This window comes from Protopterus annectens, chromosome 2.part1, assembly GCF_019279795.1.
Source record: "Protopterus annectens isolate FY-2018-M chromosome 2.part1, PAN1.0, whole genome shotgun sequence".
In the NCBI taxonomy this organism is placed as follows: domain Eukaryota; kingdom Metazoa; phylum Chordata; order Ceratodontiformes; family Protopteridae; genus Protopterus; species Protopterus annectens.
This window is the reverse complement of record NC_056729.1, coordinates 1,465,158,086-1,465,184,548: the sequence shown is the minus strand read 5'-3', so window position 1 is coordinate 1,465,184,548 and position 26,463 is coordinate 1,465,158,086. Positions and strand designations below refer to the sequence as shown.

Here is a 26,463-nt window from a genome sequence, read left to right as displayed (position 1 = left end):
GGCTGCAGCTCATCTCAGGCTGCAGAGATTTCAGATATTTCCCTATCTGGATGACTGGCTCTTGACCGTTCCAACCAGGCATCATCTGTTTCAGGCCAGGGATTATCTGTTGCAGCTGGCTCCACATCTTGACATGGGTCTATATCAAAAGACAAAAGAGGCATTTAATCGAATACCTCTTCGCCGACACATAAAGAGCGAACACACTAAAGCAGGAATGCTCAAAACAGCAATTTCTTTCCCTGGGAAAGAAATTGCTAGCACAAATGCACACACACACTTTCAAACATAACAACATGGGGCCCACACCCCCCAAGGTGAGGGGCTGTGCCACCCCACCCCCTCTAACTAAATATACCAACTCCAAGATCGCACTACAGTGGGTAAAGGGGCAAACACATGGGGATGGCCAAGTGATTTCTTTCCGGGGAAAGAAATCGCTGTTTTCAGCATTCGCGCTTTAGTGCATTCACTCTTTGTGTGTCAACGAAGAGGTGTTCGATTAAACGCCTCTTCGGTCTTTTGATATAGACCCCTTGACATGACACTCAATTTGGAAAAATCCCAGCTGGACCCAGTTCAAGTGATGCATTTCATAGGGGCATGTCTGGCTACAACAATTTCTTGGATGTGTCTCACAGTGGGTTGAGTGCTGAGCCTTTGCCTTCACATCAAACAAATACTGACCATAGCAAATCCCCCAGCAAGTTCAATTCTGAGAAAGCTTGATTCTATGGTGGCCATGATACCCATTTTGCTCACAGCACACCTTCACATGAGAATCTTACAATGAATGTTAGCGGTTTAATGGTGTCTACACAGAAATCCTCTAAACCTTCCCATCAGACTTTTCCAAGTATGCAAAGAATCTCTGCTATGGTGGCTTCACTCTGTAGACATTACTCAAGGACGAACCTTCATTCTTCCTTCTCTAAATGCCACGTTGACCACGCATGTCTCCCAGATGGGGTGGGGGGCATTTTCTGGGTTAGATAGTTCAAGACACGTGGACACCCCAGGAGACCAACTTGCATATCAGTGTCCGTGTCCTAGAGATGACAGCAGTTTTTTTGACATTGCAAGAGCTACACAGCTTTCTTCCTCTAGGGACTATTGCAATACAAATGAACAATATGTCAGTGGTCTGGTACATCATCAAACAAGAAGGAACCAGGTCTACCCCCTGTGTCGATAAGCTATGAGAGTGTAGCGATGGGAGATCTCTACCAACCATTTTCTAGTGACAATGCATATTTCGGGAGAGTTCAACATCCTAGCGGGCAGGCTCAGCTGAGTCCTACTAATGCCTCATGAGTGGTCTGTGAACTAATCCATGGCAAACATGATCTTCCAAAGATGGGGTCAACCGTGCTGTTATTTTTTTACCTCCCCTCTCAACAAAAATGCAGCAGGTACTTTGTCTTGATCCCTCCTCAGGGCAGTCACCAAGGGATGCTCTAGTCCATGCTTGGCCTCCCAGTGTACTCTTTGCATTTTCCCCATTGCCCCTAATTCCCAAGTTTTTGCAGTAGGCATTCAGGTTGAAGAGGAAGATAATCCTCATTGCTCCCTTTTAGCCTGAACATGTCTGGTTTATCTGTCTTTGGTCTCATCTGATTTGCTCTCCAGTGACACTAGATCCAGCTCCAGATCTTTTATCTCACCCATTGGGACACCCTCACCCAGACCTTCAAGGCCTGAAACTAACCACATGGTTTCTCCAATTCTGATGATGCCCAGACATCCCAGGCTTTCATCCCCTGCCCAGAAGATCTTGATTTCTACCCATAAACCCTCCATCCAGAAGACTTGTAAGAGTAAGTGGAAAAGGTTTTCCATATGGGCTCAACAGAAACATATTGATCCTTTTTCAGCCCCCTTCCTGGTGGTGTTCTATGTTTTGGCTTCCCTTTTTAATGATGGGGCTAGCTTTTCCACGCTCAAAGTTCATTTAGTTGGGATTTCCAATTTTCATTTGGGAGGAGATTCTTCATTGTTAGCTTCATCAAAACTTTTGTAAAGTTTTCTTTAGGGGTACCTTTCTATTTCATCCTCCCGTTAAAGATCCTACTCCCCCATGTGATTTGACCATTATGTTGCAGGCTCTGGTTCGTCCCCCTTTTGAACCACCAGCTACAGTAGATTTAAAGTTTTTCTCATGGAAGATGCTTTTTCTGGTGGCCGATACTTCAGCAGGAAGAATCTCTGAGTTACAGGCCCTTTCCTCCAAATTCCTGTACTTAGTATTTCACAAAGATATAGTAACCTTACACACCAACCCATCCTTCTTGCCTAAAGTTGCTACAGAAGCCATATTCAGACACTCCAGTAATCTTCCTGTTTTCTTCATTAACTTTCAAAATAAGGGAGAATATGCTGTCTATTTACTTGATGTGTATAGACAGTTAAATTTTTACTTAGAACTAAGGTTTTCAGGACATCTGAACAATTGTTTATATCTTTTTCAGACACTAAATGAGGTAAAGCAATTACTAAGACCTCCTTGGTGAAATGGTTAAAAGACTGTCTCCTTTGTTTATTCATCTAAGAACATCGCTGTACCTGGTCAGATTAAAGCTCATTCTACAAGGTCTGTGGCAACTTCTCAAGTCTTTTGATCAAGAGTATATATTGATGACATCTGTGCAGCTGCTACATGGTCGAATCCTCATCTGTTCATTACTCATTATAAATTGCACATCATTTCCAGGAATAGGAGTGCCTTTGGCTCCGCTGTGCTCCACAGTATCCTTCCATGATGGCTACCCTGAGTTTCTGTAGCTGGGAACTGTATCCCACAGCTTAACGAATGAAGATGACAACATCGGATAAAGAAGTTATGTTCTTACCATAACGTTCCACCTGTGTTGTCTATCTTTACCCTTCATTAACCTCCCCCCCCCTCCTTCCCCCAGTCCAAGACTTCGAGTTAGCTGAAGGATATGTTCATGGAACCACAGTTCCTGTTTTTATATCATTTCCTTATGACAGATAGTTGTTTCTTAGCAGACAGTGGATAAATAGTGGCAGCAAACGCAATGTGAGATATTTTGGGGGAACGAGGCTTTATGGGTACGGAGGAGGAGCTCAAATTTCGAATTTCAAGATAGTGGAATGGCTGAGTCAGTTCTGAGGGTTGGAACTGAAACCCACAGTTTAATGAAGAATGAAGATAGCACAGATGGAACGTTATGGGAAGAACATAACTTCTTTTTACAGGACATGACTGTCCTTTATACTGAGCTGCTGATTTAGTCTTCTTCCTATTTCACTATAAATATTTCCTTTTTTCTAAAGTCAGCAAACAAGATCTGAGGTACTTAAGGTTGGTGCATTATGGGTAAGGGAGAAGCTCAAGAGTTTTTTGGTTGTCACAAGTTTTGGCAATGGCCAAGTCGGATCCAAAACCATCAATTGAGGAAGAATGAAAATGGACAACATAGATGGAACATTATGGTGAGTATGTAATTTCTTTTTTCCCTATGTCACAAGCAATAATTCAGTAAAGCTGTTTTTTAAGGGAGGGCTCATAGAAAGGAGATCATAACTGTTAGTGCTAAGGGCTGTCTCACAGCTTAACTGTTATCAAGAGTACTTATATCTACAGAACAGTGATAGTAACAAAATAGATTAACATGCAGAAGTGGAAAATTAACAGCTCTTTACAATACTGGAATTAAATTATACTTGAGGAACCCTGTTCTTATAATTTCTAACAACAGAAATATAACATAAGAAGTCACCAATTGCTGAACTCACTTGAATTTAAAAGAATACTGATTATTTTGCTAGTTTAGAATATTCATTAGTTTGCTAGTAATAGCAGAAATCAGTAATGTCCATAGTGGTGTGAGATAAGTCTTTTTGCCAACTTAAATCATTCACAGAACAAAATTTGTTGGGGCAGGACTAACGACTTTCAAAAAAGAAAACATAGTACAAATTGTATAAATATCAAATAATTCAGCTGTGTGGTTCTGAAGTATCCTATGTGTTATCAAGGATTATTTGGTAATCTTAACAACTGTGTTAGTTATTCCCATTGTACGTTTCTTTGCTGTTATGCACTTTCCTGACGATATACCTATTGCACTATATGTACATATATTTCCCATCAGTTTCTGGGGATTATTTCAGTTAATTCTGCATTTTGCTTGCAAAAATATATGCTCCATTTAAAGTTATAGCAGTACTTGTTTTAACCAGTGATGCATATTGAAGTTGAAGAAAAAACTTACAGCCAACCTACTTGCTTTTAGGTAATTTTAAGCAGTTGTTGCTGTTGTTTATTACTAAGTATTAAACATAAACACCAGTTTCTTTAACAACAGTACCAAGAACATGATGAAGCTTGTCTAGCAGGAGTTGCTCGAATGTCAATTCGAATGGGAGATATTAGAAGAGGAGTAAATCAAGCTATCAAACATCCCAGCAGGTTGCTGAAGAAAGATTGTGGAGCCATCCTGGAGAGTATGAAGGTATGATGTATTATTCATTTAAAACATAAAAGTCATGCACTGTACCAGATGTAAGAAAGCAGAACTATTGCTTAGTTATCTTGAAAAAAAGTGTTCCAAATTCTTCAGTGCTTCATGGTAATTTGTAATTTGCTTATTTATAGTATGTATGTATGTATGTATGTATGTGTTAACCAGGGTTGCCTTAGATCCTGTTCATCCCATCTGTCTGATCCAACTAATGGGTCTTTGAGATATTGTCAGATCTGAGCCAGCAAAACTATATGCTCATAATGCCCTGGAGCGTGTGGAGATGCCTAGGTGTCATTTGCCACCATAGCATTCAGGTGTGGATTACTACCTTACAAAAATCTAAGGTTCTCCCCCCTTCGTTTTTGCTTATATAGCTTCAGAATCTTAATTTTCCAGACTTTTTCTTTATTACAGACTGCTTTTATTTTTTTCTTATTACATTTGCTATTCTGTATACCACTTATCCAAGATAAGCATGTTTTTTCTTGGTATTTGGGCATTGCAATTGCTATCAAACATTTTTATTTTGAATTTTTAATTTTATATATATGGCTCAATCCAACACTTGAGACTTTCCATTTTATAAACCATTTTACAGTTTTACTTATTTCACTTGAAACTCAATTTTCCTCAAAACTAGGCATCTTGCCAGAGCTAATTTATGTAAATTAATCTCGTGCCTTTGCAGGCTTTGCATCAACTTCCCCACTTCTACTGTTGTAAGTTCTTCCTGTTTGTTCCACTTTCTTGTGATGCCTTTTTGGATACTAACCATAGCAATAATACTACATCTTTTGTTCTATCCTTCCTATAGTTTAGGAGGTAGTCCCCCTTGTTTTTCTGTGTTTGTATTCTCAAGCTTTTATTAGTTATCTCCTGCAAGTCTATAATGAATTTCTTAAGCCTATCACATTTCCAAAATATATTGGTCCAGCTTCTCTCAACCTGTTTTCAACATTTTCATCATCTATTATCTACCTTGTGAAACATTTTCCCTAATTTATATAAAAATATTTGTGGAGGTATTTCCAGGCAAATATTTGGAATTTCCTAGACTGTTTTTACTTGCCTAGGGATGCCACAAACTTCCTTCTATATTTCATAAAGACTTCTTTCTCCTAGTATTTTTTATTAGTGACCAGACAATTTTCTGCCTGCCCTTCTCATCTTTTTTCCCTTAATGCTTTATACATTCTTCTTGCTAATCATGTTTTGTTTGCCTCTTCTGTCCTTGCCTCTACTAGCATTTGAACCAGTTATGGTCTAATGTCTCTCTTTTTTTCTCTCTTTCTCTATTGTAACTCTCCAAAACTGCTAATAATCCTTTAAACTGTAACCATTTTGATCTTATACTCCATATTTTTGTTGCATCTCCCCCCCAATTTAGTGCCTTGTCTCCTTGATATAATTGCCCCCCCCCAAAAAAAAAAGTTATCTACTTTTCCTTCTTTGTCCAATTTTTTTAAATGCGCTATTTAAAAAAACAGTTGTTTTATCTCAAAATCCCACCAAGCTCCCACTACTCCTTTTGATTGTATCACTGTTAATTTAATCAAAAGTTCTTAGGTTCATTTAAACGCCACCAGAGTCTGTCTGATTTTTTTTATCCGTATTGGATTTCTGTTACCAGTATTAACTCCTCCAATCAAATTTGTATCCTTGGTATAGCAAAAACTACATTATTCTCATATGAGTAGCCAAAAAATGGTCTTCCAAGTCTGGTGCTGCCAACCCTCCTTGCTCCATTTGACTTGCCATATAATCTCATGCTACCCTTGACCTCTGATCTTCTCACAAATATCCTGATACCTCTTTTTATGGCACTGTATTCCTCCTTAGGTGCCATATACATGAAAGCTTGCAAATATAATAGTTAATGTTCAATAAACATTTTTCCAGCTGATATTTTCTGGTCCAGTTCTATCTTCACTGTCTCCCATTTCTTTAAGTGCTTTTTCACTGTCTTGATGACCTCTGAGATTCCTTTGCTATCCATACCCCCCAGATACATCAAACAATAATGCTCACAAAGTGTGGGTTATTACTGAACAGTAACATCTTAGCGTATAATTAATGATGATTGCCTTAGGCTCCAAATATAAGGCAAATAGCAATGGACAGTGGGAACAACCCTGCCTGCTACCCCTTTTAATTTGGAATGCTTGAGTTACCTTTCTATGTATATTAATTCTCATTCTTACTCCTTCATATAAGCCCAGTATCAGTTGTAAATAGTTGGTAAAAGCCCATTTCCTTTAATAATTCCAATAATTATTCCCAGTTAACCCTATTGAATGCTTTCTCCACATCCAGACCTATTAAAACAAATGGCGTATGCAAACATTTAGTATCTTAATGTATTACATTTACTGCCATTATATTGTCAAATGTTTGTCTCCCTTTTACCAAACTACATTTGCTCTGATGTATTACTTTTGGTAATATTTTGCCATTCTTTCAGCTAGTATAGCTACAAATGTATTATAATCATGAGTCAGTATTGCTGTTGGCCTATAAAAGGCTGGATTATTGTGGTCTTTTCCTTCTTTCTGTAACAAAATAATTTATTTATTTTATTTTATTTTACATTTGTTGACCGGGCTAGTCTAGCTGGATATATGTCCATTTTCAGTAGAGGCCTGGGGAGAAAAGCTCCACACAAAACATGACAATAAGACATATTAATCTTAAAAATTAAAAGTACAATAAGAATATAAATTTAGTAATAACATCAACACAGAAATACTAGATCAGTTGAAAAGCATTGCAACTAAAAGGCTAAAGGCTATGCAAATAAGCTTCAACAATTAGTCAGAGAGAAATAAAAATAATGTAAGAAGAGACTGGAAAGGAATGTAAGAGTAATACAGGATAGGAGAATAGTGAGAGACAATAGTCTAGAAGAGAGAAGAGGAAAGAAGACAGAAGAGAGGACAGGGGAGAGAAAGAGAAGTGTGTCAGAGCATAAAGGGAGTGAAAAGGGCAAGAGAAAAAGTAGGTATTTACCTAGCAATTAAGTACAGTGTAAGGTTAAGGTAGAGCAAAGGGGAATGAGGAAGGTTAGTCTGGAGTACTACATGAACAAAGCCAGTGATTTAGGAAGTACAGTTTGATTTTTTGTTTGAAGAGAGGTAAGGAAGCTGTTAGAGTTATATCTGTGGGTAGCAGATTCCATGTTTTACCTACAGTATTAGTGAAAAGAGAGTCACCAGCTAAGTTGTGGGACTTAATGGATTTAGTCATGAGTTTACTAGAGGATCGAAGGGAGGTAAGATTGTTATAGGGGATTAAAAGTTGTGAGAGTATAGGGGTGTTATCAGGTTGGTACAATATCTTGTGGGCAATAGTAAGTTGTGAGATCATAAGACAGTTTTGTAGTTCTAGCCAGCCTAAAAGTTTCAAATTAAGACAGTGATGTGTTCTGAAAGGGTTACCAGTGGCAAAGCGGGCAATGCTGTTGTAACAAGTTGCTAGTTTATTCAGGTTAGCCTTCTTAAGGTTTGTGAAGATAGGTGAGGCATAAAAGAGAGTAGATATCAGATGGGAGTGGGCGATAGTAGCTCTGGTAGATGGCGTGAGAAATGGTTTAATACGGTATAAGGATCCTAATTTTTTGTTAACTGTTTTGATGGTGTTATTGATGTGTTGATCAAAAGTGAGATTGTTATCAATGGTTATTCCTAGCAGTTTAGTTGTAGAGTCAGGAAAGATGACAGTGGCATCATTTGACAAGATGGTGAAGTTGATTGGGGAGGTCCGAGTGGTTGGGGGTGAAGAGGAGAAGTTTAGATCTGAAGTAGGATATTCATTTGTCTGCAACCTGTGGGTTATGGATCCGATATCGGATCCGAACCGGCATGGTTATCCAGCTATGGATCCAAGCTCTCAGCTCCTCCCCTCACCCATAATGCCCTGCTCTACCCTCATGACCTCAGATCTTGTTTGCCGCGCTGGTAACTAGATGTGGATACATAGCTCTCAGCTAAGTAGACTATTTTCTTGTGTAAAATCAGAGAATTTTTTGTTTCTTTAAGGGGAAGGCTCCCCACGGTCACCCCCCGAGGATGTCTCCTTCGGAGACATCATGGAAATGCTCCGTATTAGGGGGGGGTGGTCTGCCCCCAAGTCTTCCTCGGACGAGTCCGTGTTCTTGGAGGCATTCGAAACGGGCCCGTCTACCTCTTAGGTGTCCCCCCCTGCCGACCCCCTGGTGGACCTTATTACCACCAGGGCGTGGAAGGAACCGGACACAGTGGAGCCAATTCCCAAAAGACCTGATAGGATCCTTAGCCCGCCCTCCGACAGGACCCATTGGAGTAAGGGGCCTCCTGTAGATGCCATGTTGATGGCGGCGGCCACAAAGAGGGAACTGGCTCAGGAGAGTCCCTCAGTCCACCCACCGAGCAAGGAGTCTCGGATGATGGACCGCTTGGGGAAGCGGATGTTCAGTTCGGCGACCTTCTCGGTAAGGGCGCTGAACTATTTGGCACATGTTATTCGGATGCAGCGAGACCTTATTAAGGAGTATGCTGCATCCCCCCCTGAGTCCATTTCGGAGGAGGACAGAGTTCTGCACTCCACCAAAATGGCCACTCTTAGGTCAGTCACAAATACTTCTATGCGGCTACTCTCCCATGCTACGGAGGGCGCCGCTAGAGCTGCGGGGACAGGTCTGGTCACTAGACGTCAGGCCTGGCTCCGCCACTGCGATTTTTCTGAGCCCTTCAAGGCGTCGTTTGCGAACGCCCCCTTTGATGGTTCTGCTCTGTTTGGCAAGACCGTTCGCGAGACGTTGTAGGTTTCCTGTTATTATTGACTGTTTTTAGTTTAACTTAATTTTCAGTAGTAACTTTTATTCCCTCCCCTCGCTGGTACGTAGAGTGTGTGTGAGGCCTGTGTGCTTCTTTTATTGTTTAAGTTACTTTTCTGTAACTTTAGGTTAGTTTATAGACCATGGCTGAACAGCCTAAGTCTATATTTTCAAAATGCTCCGAGTGTGGCCATAAGCTCTCACCGGCTGATGGCCACACTCGGTGTGTTAAGTGTCTTGGGGTTGAACACCTCACATCTGGTTGTTCCATTTGTGCAGGGTTCAACCCCAGGGCACTGAGGGAGCGGAGGTCCAAGCTGGTCTTGGCGGGTCTTTTACCGCCGGACTCGGCTCCGACCTCCGCTCCTTCGGGGACTCCTGCGGCTGCAGTTGTTCCTCCTGTGGCACCCCCTCCTGCTCCTGGGACTCAAACTCCCGCTTCAGGAGAGGAGAGGGATGCATCTAAAAAGGACCGGAGGAGAGGCACCTGGCGGGCCGAGACCTCTGTTTCGCCCCGCCAGCCAAGCGGCTTCTCCCCGGCTTCCTTGTCGGTTCGGTCTCCTCCTTCGGCTCCGGTCCCTGTGTGCTTCTCACGGGTCCTGAGGAGGAGGAGACCCGATCTCCGTCGAGGCTATCGAGGAGGCATTCCAGGCCTACCTCGGTAGCCTCGTCGAGATCTACCCATAGCCTTCGGATGCAGATCTGGACCGGATGATGAGAAGGTTCATCCAGGCCCAGATGCAGATGGGAGTGCTCTTGCCTCCCCTCCGGGAGCTCAACACCCTTTTAAGCCTATTGCTCCTTCTCCGACCCGCTATCCGGGTTGGAGCAACTGGAGCCGAGCAGCCGAGCGGGGAGGTCGGAGCCGATAGTACTTGGTACCGGATCCGACCCTGCCCTCGAGTGCGTCGGATCCGATCTCGGAGCCTGGATCCGAGCCGGATCCGGGGATCAGTGCTCCTTCGGCGCCGTCTGTGTCGGGCGCACTGCCCTTCGGATCCGAGTGCTTGGCGCCGGCTCCGTCCACTCTTCGGATCGAGGGGAGCCGATTGTCGGATCCTTTGATCGAGGTCGGCTCCCTTGGCTTTTGATGTAGTGGAGAGGGCTCTGTTGAGGGTCTCGGACCCCGGCACTTGCCCGGCTCCGTCCCGCTCCCTCTGCACTGGGCCAGGCTTCCACCATCCGGCCCCTGGGACAGCCCGTTTCTGTGCCCCAAGTTGCTCCCACGGAGCAAATTGCTGTTTGCGAGGACTCCTCTGACAGCCCCCCAGAGGAGGCCCCTCGCAAGCATACGTGCAAAAGGAGGCACATTGACTCCCCCGAGTCTCTCACTGAAGACACGGACTTGGAGGACCAAAAGGGTCAGAAGAAGATGTGGTTCCGGAAGTCGCAGCAGTCCCAGCCTGCTCCGGACAACCAGTCCTTCCGTGGCAGAGGAGGACAGGGAGGACGCCGCCCTAGAGGCAGAGGGGCTCCTAGAAACTTCGGGTCCAGGGAACCTTTCTCTGAACGGCCCGCGCAGCAACCCTGAGGGGTTGCCCGACTGCTCTACTCTGGAGGCAGTCGGGGACGTTCGGGGCACCTAGCGGCATGGGAGTCCATAACATCGGACCGCTGGGTTCTCCAAATCATATCCAGGGATATCGCATTCCTTTCCTTCACCTTCCAAAGATGAAGTCCCTCCCAGACGTACCACCCGGTCAAAGGGAGGCCGCTTTGGCAGAAATTGGCCATCTGCTAGAGAAAAGAGCCATCCAGCCCGTTCCCCAGACCAGATCGGATCAGGGTTCTACTCCAGATTCTTTTAGTGCCAAAAAGACGGGGAACTAAGACCAATCCTAGACCTCTCTCTCTTGAATCTGGCAGTCCCCAAAGAAAAATTGCGAATGGTCACTCTGCAATCTATTCTCCCCCTTCTGGGAGAAGGCCACTGGATGTGCTCGATAGATCTCAAGGACGCGTACTACCACATCCTAATGGACAGGCGCTCCAGGAGGTTTCTCCGCTTCGGCTGGGAGCCAGTCACTACCAGTTCGGGTCCTTCCCTTTGGTCTCACCACAGCCCCCAGGGTGTTTACCAAAGTACTAGCAGTGGTAGCGGCCCACCTGAGGCTTCAGGGGTGCAGGTCTTTCCCTACCTGGACGACTGGCTCCTTACCGCCCCAACAAGGCATCTACTTCTCTCGGCGCGAGACTCCTTTCTCCATCTTGCTCCATTTCTGGGCATCACAATAAATACAAACAAGTCCAACCTGGCACCCACTCAGCTCTTAGATTTCATAGGGGCCAGACTAGACACAAGGAGTTCTGAGCCTTCCTCACTGCGGACAGAGTTCTAAATCTGCAGCTCCAGGTGCGGGCCATTCTCCATTCATGTTCTGTTCCAGCGGAGTTGGTCCTGAGGGCTCTAGGGTCCATGGCTTCGTCGATAGCACTTCTTCCCCTTGCCAGGCTCAATATGCGCATTCTACAGTGGACGCTCTTAGTACAGTGGTCATACCTTGCTCTCCCCATGCATCATCCCATAGCGATCAGCAAGGCTTGCAAGCGGTCCCTCTTGTGGTGGCTCCACTCCCCGGATCTCCACGAGGGTCACCCATTTTGTGCTTCTCCCCCTCTCGCCACGGTGACCACGGACGCCTCCCGCCTCAGGTGGGGGGGGCACTTTGCGGGCCGGACAGTCCAAGGCACGTGGAACGATTCAGAGACCTTACTGCATATCAATGTTCTAGAGATGAGAGCAGTGCTCTTAGCGTTGCTAGCACTTCAGGACTTTCTTCCCTTGGGAACAATTGCGATTCAATCGGACAATATGTCTGTTGTCTGGTACATCAACAAGCAAGGGGGAACAAGGTCTTACCCTCTTTGTCGAGAGGCCATGAGAGTTTGGGAATGGGCAATCTCCACCAATCGCTTTCTCATAGCAACGCACATTCCGGGTCAGTCCAACATCCTAGCGGACAAGCTCAGTCGCACCATTCTGACCCCTTACGAGTGGTCTCTCAATTGTCAAGTAGCAGAACGTATATTCGCACGGTGGGAACCCCTTCTTGCGATCTTTTTGCTTCTCCCTCAAACACCAAGTGCGACAGTTTTTTCGCTCTAATACCTCCTCCCGGAGGTACCCCAAGAGACGCTCTGGTGCATGCTTGGCCACCCGGTCTTCTGTATGCCTATCCACCCTTGCCTCTGATGCTGCAAGTTCTTCAGAAAGCCTCTCGGGTGGGTTGCAGAATGATTCTCATTGCTCCATTCTGGCCTCGACAGATCTGGTTCCCCTTCCTAAGGTCTCACTCGGTGAATCCTCCTTGGATTCTAGATCCCATTCCGGATCTGATATCCCATCCATCCTGCATTCCTCCTCCGAACCTGGACAACCTGAAGCTGACCGCTTGGCTGCTCCAGTTCCACTCTTGATAAGGACTCGGTATTTCTTCACGGTAAAGGCTATTTTGGTGGCTGTGCATAATGCATCCACTAGAAAGGTTTACGAAGCAAATGGAAACGCTTTCTCTGTGTGGGCGGCGGCAAGGCCTAAATCCCTTCACGGTTACATTTCCTGTAGTGCTTGATTTTCTAACCTCTCTCTTTAATGATGGTGCCAGCAGTTCCACAGTCAAAGTTCAACTGGCGGCAATTTCTCACTATCACATTGGTCAAGAGTCTAATCCTCTTATGTCAGCCAAATTGTGCAAAACATTTCTTAAAGGTACTTTCCTTCTCAGGCCCCTATAAAGCAAGCAGTTCCTCCTTGGGACCTTTCTTTGGTCCTACAGGCCTTGACCGCTCCCCCTTTCGAGCCCATGCTACGGTGGATCTTAAATTCTTGTCCTACAAGACAGCCTTTTTGGTAGCCATTACATCAGCCAAGAGAGTTTCTGAACTTCAAGCTTTATCAGCTAAACCTCCTTACTTGGTATTTCATCCGGACCGTGTCTCCCTCAGGACCAACCCGTCCTTCCTTCCTAAAATCACTTCTGAAGCAAACATCAATCAATCCATTAACCTCCCTGTTTTCTTCCCTAAGTATGAAAACAAAGGTGAATATAAGCTACACTCACTAGATGTTCACAGGCAACTTAGATTTTATCTCAACAGGACAGCTGGTCATAGGCAATCCGACCAGCTGTTTATTTCCTTTGCAAAATTCAATTTGGGCAAGCCAGTTTCTAAAGTTTCTCTGTCCCGCTGGATTTCACAGTGCATTTTATTGGCTTATCAAGCGTCAGGAAGGCCCGCACCGGGGGTTGTTCATGCCCATTCAACCCGGTCAGTATCTACCTCGGCAGCCTTCAAGGCTAGGATTCCTCTAGATGATATTTGTGCAGCAGCCACGTGGGCTTCATCTCATACATTTATTTCTCACTATAAGTTGGATCTTGCATCTAGGGGTAGAGCATCCTTTGGCTCATGGTGCTCGGAATATCCTTCCATGATGGCCCAAGATTCAGGTAGCTGGGGACTCTGTCCCACAGGTTGCAGACAAATGAATATCCTACTTCAGATTTAGAAGTTATGTACTCACCATAACGTTCCATCTGAGTAGGTGTATTCATTTGTCTGCAACCATCCCGCCCTCCTATCCCCCTGGCCTTTCAGTTTCCTGCATATTCCTTGTTACCCTTTTGAGGGTATTGTTGCTTTGGCAAACTAGATCTGAGGTCATGAGGGTAGAGCAGGGCATTATGGGTGAGGGGAGGAGCTGAGAGCTTGGATCCATAGCTGGATAACCATGCCGGTTCGGATCCGATATCGGATCCATAACCCACAGGTTGCAGACAAATGAATACACCTACTCAGATGGAACGTTATGGTGAGTACATAACTTCTAATTTTTTTAGCATTTAGGAGGAGGTACCGTCTGGTAAACCATGTTTCTACTGTGTTGAAGATATTTTGAGTTAGTGAGAGTAGATCTGAAGAGGTAGATGCTGAACAAATAATAGTGGAATCGTCAGCGTATTGGATGGCAGGTAGCTTGAGGGATTACAGAGTGAAGATCGTTTATGTAAAGGGAGAAGAGAAGTGGACCAAGAATAGAGCCCTGAGGGACTCCAATAGAAATGGGCAATAAGGAAGAGAGATATGGTTGTCCCAAAGGACGGCTTGTTGTCTGTTGCTTAGATAAGAACTAAACCATTTAATAGCAAGGTTATCAAATGAGAGGGATTCAAGGATTTTGATTAAAGAAGAGTGATTAACCATGTTGAATGCTTTAGAGAGGTCAATGAATAGAGCAGAGGAGAAAAGATTGGAGTTACGATAGTTGTTGATGGTATCTACAAAGGAAAGGAGGGCAGTGGTGGTGCTATGGTGAGGTCTAAAACCATGTTGACAGTTAGCTATGATGTTATGTAAAGAGAGATACTGTACAAGTTGCTGATGAATACATTTCTCCATAATCTTAGCTAAAGGTGAGAGAAGAGCAATTGGTCTAAAGTTAGAGTAGTCAATAGAGTTACCACCTTTGTGTAGTGGGATAATATGAGAGACTTTCCAGATATCAGGGATGGTTCCCTCTTGGATAATTCTATTTATGAGTATAGTTATTGGGTAAGCAATTTCTTTGGCAGCCTTTTGAAGAAAGAGAGAAGGGAGCTTGTCAGCAGATAATCTGTATCTTTCTACGAATCAAAGATTTCCTTCCTTTCAAATATTTTACAAAATACTATATGCTATTTCTGTAATTTCCTCCTTTCCCCATATCCACAACTCGATAGGAATGCCATCCCACCGTAGTTTTTTTCCTAAGGCCTGTTTTTTGAACTGTTCTTCTAATTCCTACTTTGATATTGGATTAAGCAAATCTCCCTTCTCTTCCTTTGTCAGTATTAATAATGTGATCCAGTGTTGTTATTTTTATCTGATTCAATCTTTAGGTTATCGGATTTGACCTTGACACCTTTAGAAGCTGTGGATCCGGGGATCTGACTTCCCCTTACCCATAACCCCTCTCTTCCTCCAAAATACCTCAGATCTCATTTGCTGCCTGATCAAGGATGTGTTTTTGAATGCTCTGAAAAACAGTTTCATAGCTAAGTAGTTCATTTCTTCCCTCTGCGACATTTTCTGTAGTCTCTTTTCTCTTTCACCTGTCCTGTTAATACCCATATAAACCTTTGTATATGTTGTTATAATCCTGTCTAATGCTGTTTATTTAAGTCTTCTAGTTGTCTAATGTTTAGTGTGTTTGTATTTTAACATGACTGTCCTGCGCTTGTTCAATATTTTGCCATTATCATGGCAGACAAGGTTCAGGGATTCAAAAAATTGTGTGGCCTGCAGCATAGGATGTATTAAATGTACTGTTTATTGCCTGGGGAAAGCTCACCTTGACATCGAATGCGAGGCTTGTTCCTCCTTCCCTTCAGGGTCATAGACAAGCTTCAAAAGGACTGATCCCTCAACAAACAGGGGTATCAACCCAGGCTTCAACTTCCACTGCTGCTACTACTTCTCTGTCCCCAGCTACAATGGGGGGGAAATACCTAAACAAAAAGACAGGGGCAGCTCTAAATAGAAAGAAAGGAAGAAATGCAGGTCATCTGAAAAGTGGTTAGATAAGACCAGGAAATGGTCTCCAGTCCCATTAGATCCCTTGGGAGCTGGGACAGAAAATTCCTCAACAAGTAGATCTGACTCTTCTTTGGATCTGGTCACTGAAGCCTCCTCCTCATTTCCCACTGGAGCCGGTGAGTCCTCAGCTTCATTCACCTTTCTTGTAGGAGAAGCTGTCATCAAGATCACCTTCAGTGGCTACATTTTCCTTATCCGTTCGATCATTGAGCATTACTGAGGCATATGTTGACAGGGTGATGTGGAGGTTCCTTGAGATACAAATTCAACTAGGGGTTTTCCTACACAGTCCACATAGGACATTCTGTGAACACCTCCAACAACCTCTGCATCGATATTCTGTCCTTTGGATCTTAGGCCCATGGGTTCAACCCTCCCAGGAGCAACACTTTGGAGCTGACAGTTTAATAAACTTCGACTCCTAACAGTATCCTTTACTCTCTCAACTCTAGTGCTGTCAGGTCAAGATGAGTCTCTGAGCTGAAGCATATGTGCCAGGGCTCAAGACGTAGATTCAGCACTGAAACTTTCAGAAATGTCTCTTTTACTGAATGCTTCTACACTTGATGGCTCATCTCCTATGTCTACTTCGGATCTGTAGTGGGTCAGGTCAGGGGATAGTCTTCCTACACCTCACCCTTATGGTGTGGGAGTCTCTTCAACCCCAATCTCCACCTAGGCTTTTGAGGATATCAGAAGGATTCTTGCTAGGCCAAGAAAAGAGGTGCTTTCCACACGGTCGGCTCAGTCCCAAACACTTTTGGACATTGCATCTTACTCGGCATATTTGGGTCAACAGGGACAGTCAGCTACATTCAGTCTTGGGGCTGCTGACCAGATGAGCTCCTAGTCTGACTGTGACCCATCTCCCTGGAAACAAATGTGTAAGAGGAGATATTTAGATTCCTCCCAGGAATCAATCATTGAAGACAGAAACTTGGATGGCTGGGATGGATCACACTTTTGGTGACATTTTGGAATTGATGAAATAACGAGGGGGTTGGTCCACTAATACATCCTCACCTGAGGAGTCTGTGATCCTCAAGGCATTTGTAGCTGGCTCTTCTACCACCTGGGTGGTACCGGCTGCTGATGCACTTATATAGACCTGGTTGTTCAGTTGGCTTGGAAGGATCCTAATATTACAGATTCACTTCCTAAGAAGCCAGATAAAATCTTAGTCACATTTAAGGACAAAGCACACTGGAGCAAGGGTCCCCCCAGGAGATGCCATAGTTTTGGTGCCAGCCACTAAAAACGAACTCTCTGAGGAGAGTACATCTATCCATCTTCCTAATTATGAATCAAGAGCATTTGACATATTTTAGAAATGAGCATATGCTTCACTGATTTTCACACTTAGACCACTGAACTGCATGGCCCACGTGATGCATTTCCAGAGGGACTTGACTAAGAAACTCAAGTCCCTTTCAGGTAACCTACCAATGGACATCCAAGAAACAGTGGAGCCCCAGTTATTCGTTTTACAGTTGTTGTGCAACATATCCATGCCTCTACTTTTTAAACCACTAGAACATACATCCAGAAGGAGATCCACTTTTTTAAAAACCGGCTATCCAGCAGAATTATGACAGTTGGCCACTGCAAAACCTGAAAAAACACAACTGGAATAAGCAGGTGTCAAGTTCTCATATTTAGATGTACAGTCACTTGCATGACCAGCTATTATGGAACAAAAACCGCTAACTTGATTAAAACTATTAGGTTGTGAAAATAGTATAAAAACGGAGACACTTTTTAGTGCTATTTTAGATCAAGTAACTCCTTTGAATAACTGTCCTGTTTACTGTTGCGCATTCCTGGACCAAAAGTTTTGTCAATAACAGACTGTGACCGAATGGTTCAATAATGGAGTTTATTAACAATTTCAGCAGGAGAAAAATCTTTAAGGCAGATGAGCACTATATGAAAAATCTACATTTTGTGATTGCTTTATATACTGATACAGTTTCTATCAAATGTAAATGCTGTCTGTCCCTTTTCCTTTGATATAAAAAACTAGGTGTGGGAGAAAGGAAAGTGATTGGTCTGTGAATCATGAGATCAGTTCCGTGATAGGTGTATTACTATGTGAAACTTCAGCCAATAAGCATTGTATCTGTAAGAAATTCTCATTAGGAGATGGTCGAAGTTAAGGGCCAGTGGGGTCCGTAAAGTGTCATCAGCATACTGGCCAATAAATGTGGGTGCTGAGGAGAGCCAATGAGAGTCAAGAAGATAGAAGGTGGGAAGACCTACGATGTGAAGGTTTACCTTAAGGGTGTTTTACCTTGTGGGTAGCTAACCAATAAGCTAAACGGCCATTAGGAGTGCTCATTGGGGGACAGCCGAAAATGAGAGCCAATGGAGTTTGCTTCGTGTTAAAAGACTATTGGCCAATGAGTGATTAGATGTGAGCTGAAAGTGTTAGTCCAATGAGGGTATAGAAAAAATATTGGGGATCGTTAGTGGACTAGGAATAGGGCCTAATGAAAATACGGAAGGAAGGGTCCAAATGGAGCTGATCACGCCAGAAAAACAGGGGTGTGGGATAAGAAGAACCAGCTTGTTGGGAATAAGACTCGCCCATGTAGGGGTACTGAGTCAGTCAGCAAGGGGAGGCATTATGGCAGGAAACCATCCTGCTAATGATTGCAAACCTGCAAGCAGGGATGTGGGTGGGAGAAAAAACATGCTCTGGATAGGACTGTGGGAATACAAATGGTGAAGAGGGATAGGTCACTTGACTGACCAACAAAACATTAAGTGACGGAGGGAAATACCCAGGTTAATATTGTAATAACAATTAAGACCATAAAAAAATATATAATATTTTGTTATAATAAACCTGACGTTACATTCAGTTACAAAATGGAGCAAATAACAAGGGGTCCCTGGGCCATCTTTCCCCCGTCCAAAAAAAAACATGCTAAAACCAAAAGTCAAAATTCAAAAATGTATCCACATATCAGTGTATATCAAAATATCAGAATGCAATAAACCTGTCAGTGGGGCTAAATGGTTAAGAGTGTAAATACTGAATGCATTCCCCATGGTTCCATAAATTCCCTTGTAATATTCTACTCTATGCTAGGAGCATAACTTGCTAGCTTTTGGTGACTGAGGCTCGATAAAGCTACTTTTAAGTTCTAATAAGAGAAAGCAAGCTCTGGGGGAACTGGGAATCCTCTATCCCAAGAGAGCACGGGAACTGACAGTAATCAAAGTTATGATTAATTTAGGCATTAAACTAATTCATTCAAGCACCAAATTGTGTGGAAATGCAAGCATTCAGTAATAGCTGGGAGAACAAGCCAACCATATAGGTACATGTAGAAGCATAGAAATAAAAAATGTTCCACGTTAAACATTCTCCCTTTTATAGCCATAGCGAGAGGAACCATGTATACTCATAGGGCACACTCAGGAAACACCCTAAGAAGTCATCATAAATAATGTAACAAGATCCTGAAACTGAAAGCCAAAAGTGAAAATAACACAAATAAGTATGTTGAAATAAGGAGAACCTCAAAAACAGGGCAGTGGAGCAGAGTGGAAGTACTGAATGTGCTCCCTATGGTTCCACAATCTCCCTCTCAGTATTCTACCCCCTTACTCTCCCTTAAGACCCCAATTTGTTAACTTTTGGCTACTCTGGCTTGATAAAGTTACTTAAAATTCTACTAAGAGGAAACTCGCTTGGGGGGATTGTTAATGTTAAATACCTAGAAGGCACAGGAACAGACAGAAACAAAAACTTAAGTTATAAATCACACAGACATTGAAATAATTCTTTCAAGCATTAAGACGAATGACAGCCCAAGCATTCAGTTATAGTTCAGAGAAAAAAAAATTACCCATAACAATACATGTAAAAAGTATAAAAAAATATAAAAAGTAAAAAATGTTAGGTGTAAGACATTCTCCCTTGTAAAACAGTAGCGAAATGTTTAAAATCCAGGCAATATCTATTATTTTTCTTTTTTCTTCTGTGATGGGAAGCCTGCATGGGGTGAGGTGGGGGGCCAGTAATATCCAGCACATCTTTGTTGGACCAGCACTTTCACTGGTGTTTCATCACATCTGCTTATAGGTAGGAAAAAAATGAAATCAAGTCCAAAAGTCACCTAACACTTTAAAATACAGTCATTGTCAAATGTGACTATATGTGGTTGGTGCTTTGTATGTAGGGTAAGCAAGTTTTATTGTAAGGGGAAAATGGAGTTAGTAGAAAGAGTCCAGCAATTAAGTCACATATGAAGGGTTCTCATAAAATGCGTCCCAACCAGTCCAAGAATTGGGCTCAAATGTTCAGTAATTGGCGTGATGGTGTATCCTTCACTTCACTTGACTTCAGCACACTGGTAATGGAGAGTTGGGTGTTGAGGCCGGGGGGGGGGGGTATGGTCACTTCCAGTCTTATTTGCCACTCCAATTTCTTCTTTTCAAGCTGGTCATTAAGGCATCCCTGAAGGCCCTCATCATCATCCAGCCCAAGACGTGAAACCTGAAAAAATCATGTAACGGACCCCATTAACCCTTAACTTAAACAGTCTCTCAATAAGAATTTCTTACAGATAAAATGCTTTTTGGCTGAAGTTTCACATAGTAATACACCTATCAGGGAGCCAATCTCATGGTCCATTGGCCAATCACTTTCCTTTCACCCACACCTAGTTTTTATACCAAAGGAAAAGGAACGGACAGCATTTACATTTGCTTGATAGAAATTGTATCAGTATATAAAGCAATCACAAAATGTAGATTTTTCATACAGCGCTCATCTGCCTTAAAGTTTTTTTCTCCTGCTGAAATTGTTAATAAACTCCATTATTGAACCATTTGGTCACCATCTGTTATTGATAAAACTTTTGGTCCGGGAACATGCAACAGCAAACAGGACAGTTATTCGAATGAGTTATTTGATCTAAAATAGCACTAAAAAGTGTCTCAATTTTATACTATTTTCACAACCTAATAGTTTTAATCAAGTTTAGCGGTTTTTGTTCTATAATAGCTGGTCATGCAAGTGATTCTTTGTCTAAATATGAGTGCTTGGCACATGCCTCTACATTTTAACTCAGCTGATGATACAGTGAGAGCAGGAAATGACATATCAATCCTCCAGCACTCCTGGATGTCATTGTGTAACTTTGCGGAAAGTACCCGAGCAAACATTTTCATGCAAATGTCCTGAATCTTCTGGACTTCACAGCATACCAAGAAGCCTTACAGATTTCATACCATTGTTTTTTTAACTTGTGTTTCTCATCTTCCCCCACTGTTATTTCTTATCTCCTCTGATTAACTCTTATAGTTGTCATGTACAATTTTAAAAGCCTTACAAGTTATTTATTTTTAGTAGCATCTTCTGTTCTTGGTTTCACTATAATCCTACAACAGCTAATCTTTCATTCAATACTCCCCTCTGACTTTGTGTCTATTCCACCAACAATCCCAATATACTGAAGGTAATCTCTGAGTTGCAGATCAAACAGCTACTTAGTTACTTCTTGTTAACGTATTTGCTGCCAGTAATGTGGTTCTTTCTTTAGCTTCCTCCCGTTACTTTTTGTCATTTCTTGCCTATTTACTGTACCCTCTGTTGTATGCATTCCTGTAGGCAAAATTTCCTTTATCCATGTCTTCACTGGTTTAATCTTTACAATATTCCTTGGCACTTTAAAATATAACAATCTGTGTAATTATTCCTATTTTCTCTAAAGTTATCTCTCTGAAACCCTAACCTCACTACAGCCCTCGTACTACCACCTTGCGGTTTGAACCATGTCCCTCGACTTGTGCTATGTACAAATCTCAGCTGCACAGATGTAAAATATCCCTGTGAGTATGTTGTGCTACCCCCCCCCCCACTGTTAAACAGGAATAATCCATATTATCCCAGTTTACTCTTGCCTTCTTCCCTTCTCAAATAAATCCCTTACATCCTTTATTAATCTACAACTTTCCTCTGACTCATAAAAGTACATTTGGATTATGTACAGGACCACTGCTTTATTATCCATGTCCACAGCCATTAATTTGTAATCTCCTGATGTTCTTCATTCCACATTGCTGCAGTCCTAACTATTGGGGTAGTCCGCTGTCCAGTCGGCCCGAATACCAAAGTATATGGGTGACGTCGGTCACAGCGCATTACACTGACGTCAGTACGTCAGGGTACTAATGCGCATGACCGACGTCATATCCTCAGTCTTTTTTGCCGCATGGTCTGATGCAGAAGCAATTTTGCGAGTGCAGGTTGGCGTTCTGAAAGTTTCTGAAGTCAGAGTTTCAGACCGAATCAAAGTTGGCTAAGTACCCCGTTGGGGAATATTTTGGTTTTTTCTTGCCTCAGTATTTAACCGGATGTCAGAAAAAGTGAATAACTGTATTTCTTGTGGGAAACAGATACCTCATAGGGATTACCATACTTTGTGTATACCTTGTTTAGGGCCTGAGCACGACGTTGTTGGATGCCGCTCTTGTGCTAGATTTAACAAACGCACTATTAAGAGAAGGTTAGACTGTGCTAGGTTGGTTTTTGGGAAGCGTTGTAATTATAAAATGCCGTCGGATGTTCCGACGCCCGCTTCGGCCAAAAAACGCAAGGACAAAACTGCTAAGCCTAGAGTGGAAGATCCGACAGTCCCAGACGTCGGTCCTTCAGAAGGCTCAGTGGAGCCGGAGGTTCTGCCAGGAGTTTCTTTGGAGTCTCAGGGAGAGACTTTACTGTTACAGGATGTATCCTCTCAGGAAGTAGGCCATGCTGAGGGGGCTTCTCAGGTGGCTGTTCTTCCCTCTCTTCCTAAGGTGGTTAGAGCCTCCCCTTCTGTTTCCAAGGCTTCTTTGAGAGGTAGGCCAAGTTTAGCTTCAGTGGGGATTTCTCCTAGTGCTTCAGGGTCTTTACCTAAGAAACATATGCTTAAAATGGCAGAGGATTTGATTACTATGATTAGAGGTTCTATGCCCCCTCCTGATAAGAGGCCTAGGGTGGAACCTGTGTTTGAGAGTTTTGAGCAATGTTCGGAGGCTTCTGAGTCTTCGGCTGAAGACTTGCAGGAGTATCCTCCTTATTTTGATTCTGATGTGGATGATTCTACTCCTTCAGCTTCTCCTCCTGAGGATTTTTCATTTTCAGAGACTCTGCATTCCATGAGGGAGCATTTTAAATGGGAAGGTCAAGATTTCTCTGATTCCAGAAAGAGGCTTAGGGAATTCTTGTTTTTGCCCCAGCATAGGCCTTTAGCTATACCTCCTGTTCTGAATGTGGTGGAAGATGTTTTTGCAGAGGCTTCCTTGAATCCTGATTCTCTGCCTCCTGCCCCAGTTAAACCGGATAGGTACTACAGGGTGCCTGAAGCTCATAAGTATCTTTTTAAGAGTCCTAGGGCAGACCCGGAAACTGTCTCTCAGGGGCCTAAAGGTGTGAAGGCCTCTGTTGTTAAAAATCCTGTTCCTCCTGATAAAGAGGCAAGGGCTTTGGATAGATGGGGAAAGAAAGTGTATACTTCTTCCACTTTAGCCATGAGGGCGTTGAATTGTCAGGTTAAAATATCAGAATTATCTCCTTTCACAGTTGAAATCTAAGGTGGATGCTCTGGCGGAAGGTATTGAGTGTAAAGAGTTGCAGGATTTAGTTCATGTGTCTGAACAGGTGGGTAAACATTCCTTGCAGTGTGGTTTTGATGCTGTGCAGGCCTCCTCGAGGGTGGCTGCCACTGGTTCTGTTCTTCGTAGGCACGCCTGGTTGAGAGATCAGAATTTAGCTGAGCATGTTAAAACAAGGATTTTGGATGCTCCTTTACAGTCTGATGTGTTGTTTGGTTCGCCTGTGGAAGCAGTTTTAAAGAAAATGGAGGACAAGGCTAAGTCTATGCAGACTGTTAAGGATTTTTTGCAGGTGCTGCCTCCAAGTTTAGTAGAAATTGGCCTACTAAGGGATGGACTTATCCTGCTTATGATTCCCAGTCTAGGGGTAGGTCTAGACGTGGTAGGGGCAGAGCTCAAGGTTCTTTTAGGCCTAGGACAGGAGTTCCCCTGCTCAGACTTCTGGTGAGGGCAGGGGTCAGTCCTTTCGTAAGCAGACCCAATGACCTGCCTTTTCAGCTGCCAGTACATTCTCGCCTGGCAGCACCTTTGGGAGGAAGGCTGTCTCATTTCAAAGAAAATTGGGATTTAATTACCCAAGACAGATGGGTTCTGGATATCATTCACCACGGCTACAGGTTTTATTTCCATACCTTGCCTCCTTTCAAAGGCATGCCAGACATTCCTCCTCTACAAAGAACAGAGGCTCACAAGCAAATTTCTCTGTTGCTCGAAATAGGGGCCATTCAGCCAGTTCCTGTGCCAGAAAGGGGCCTAGGATTTTATTCTCGCCTGTTCCTAGTACCAAAGAAGGGGAACACGTGGAGACCAATTTTGGATTTGTCTATCCTCAACACTTATCTGGACATTCCCAAGTTCAAAATGTTGACGTTACAACAGCTTTTACCTCTGCTGGGCAAAGATCACTGGATGGTAACTTTAGATCTCAAGGAAGCTTACCTTCATGTGCCAATAAGACTAAGTTGCAGGAAGTATCTGCGTTTTCGAGCTGGAAATTCTCATTATCAGTTCTCTGCGTTGCCCTTTGGCTTATCTACTGCCCAGAGTATTCACAAAGGTTCTGGCTCCAGTGATAGCTTACTTCAGGCTAAAAGGAATTCAAATCTATCCTTACTTGGACGACTGCCTGATTCTGGCTCAAGAAAAGGAAGACCTTCTACAGCATTTGGAATATGTCATAGCAGTGCTACGATGCCTAGGGTATTCTGTGAGCGAAATAAAGTCCAGTCTAGTACCCTCTCAAGACATGTGCTTTCTGGGTGTGAGACTGAATACAGCAGCCCAGATGGCCTTTTAACCCCGGACAAACAAAAGAATCTTTCCAGTTACTTCCATCAACTATCTCTTCAGTCCGGGCTGACTGCAAGGACAGTCCTTCAAGCCTTAGGGTTCATGGCATCTTGTATTCTGGTGCTTCCCAATGCCAAACTGCATATGAGGAAGCTACAATGGTATCTCAAAAATCTGTGGACACAGCACTGCCAGGATTTGGACACTGTCATTCAAATAATACCTTGCATTCAAAAGGAATTTTTGTGGTGGGCTCAGGAATGTCACCTAAACAAGGGACTCTCTGTGGCCCGGCCAGAGGCGAGTCAGATTCTAACGACAGATGCCTCAGACATTGCTTGGGGAGCTCATCTAAATGGAAAGTGGATACAAGACAAGTGGCCTGCCAGACTACAGCATCTACATATCAACATGAAAGAGATGTTAGCAGTCCAGTTTGCATTAATGGCTTTCAAGGAGTTACTTCTTCCAGGGCAGGTGTTGATTCTAACAGACAACACAACTGTCATGTGGTACATCAACAAACAAGGGGGAACACATTCTTACCCATTGTGCAGACAAGCAATGATTTTATGGGAGACTGCGCTCAGCTTGCAACTAACTCTTCAGGCAAGATTTCTGCCAGGAGCACAGAACTCCCTAGCAGATGTGTTAAGCAGACAAATCATGGATCCCCACGAGTGGAAACTGGATCTTCATGTATTTCAAAAATTGACAGTGTCATGGGGAACTCCAGACATAGATCTGTTCGCTTCTCCACTAAACCACCAGCTGCCATAGTTTTGCACGAAGGGATTTCATCACACAGCTTGGAAAATGGATGCTCTTTCTTTCAGTTGGAAAAATCTTCATGTGTATGCTTTTCCACCTCTGCCTCTTCTCCCAAAGGTGCTTCTAAAGGTCAGACAGGACAAGCCAAGGATGATTTTAATAGCTCCAGATTGGCCTCGGCAGCACTGGTACCCATTACTGAGGAGTCTGGTAAGGAAGCCTCCATGGCCTTTACCCTTGATTCCACACCTGTTGTCTCAGAGGGACGGTCGTCTGCTCAATGTCAAGCTTCACTCTCTTCATCTAACAGCCTGGCATATTCTGTTTTGAAAGACAGCAGGTCTCAGCTTCCTCAACAAGTTTTAAATGTGATTATGGAAGCCAGAAGACCTAGTACAAGGAAAGTGTACGCAGAAAAATGGAAGAGATTTTTATTTTGGACTGCAGCAAAGAATTTGGAGATTTCTGAGCCTAATTTGAGTGTGGCTCTTCAATATCTTACTGAGTTATTGGACAACGGTTTGTCTTTCTCTTCCATTAAGATTCACGCTGCAGCAATTTCAGCTCACTATGATTGTGACCCACCATTGTTTTCACATCCTTTGTTCAAGCAATTTCTTAGAGGGGCAAAGAATATAAGACCCCCACGTAGAGCTCCTACTCCTGCTTGGGACCTCAATTTTGTGTTGGAGAAACTTACTCTACAACCTTTTGAGCCTGCGGCTACTGCTGAACTGAAATACTTGTCATGGAAGACTGCTTTTTTGTTGGCCATTACTTCTGCTAGAAGGGTTTCTGAGTTGCAGGCCCTTATGGCGGTTGAGCCTTTTTTGATTTTTCATAAGGATAGGGTATCATTACGTACTAATCCTTCCTTTATGCCTAAGGTGGTTTCTAGTGTGGCTTTAAACCAAA

At 43.3% G+C, this 26,463-nt stretch overlaps 1 protein-coding gene across 1 annotated transcript in view; it reads left to right on the top strand.

Moving 5' to 3' along the window:
* Positions 1-26,463, top strand: part of WDR19 (WD repeat domain 19) — a 3,663,919-nt gene that overhangs the window by 1,906,762 nt on the left and 1,730,694 nt on the right. The window contains exon 22 of the mRNA XM_044062937.1: positions 4,332-4,478. Coding sequence (XP_043918872.1) covers positions 4,332-4,478 — 147 coding nt within the window. The remainder of the gene's footprint in view (positions 1-4,331; positions 4,479-26,463) is intronic.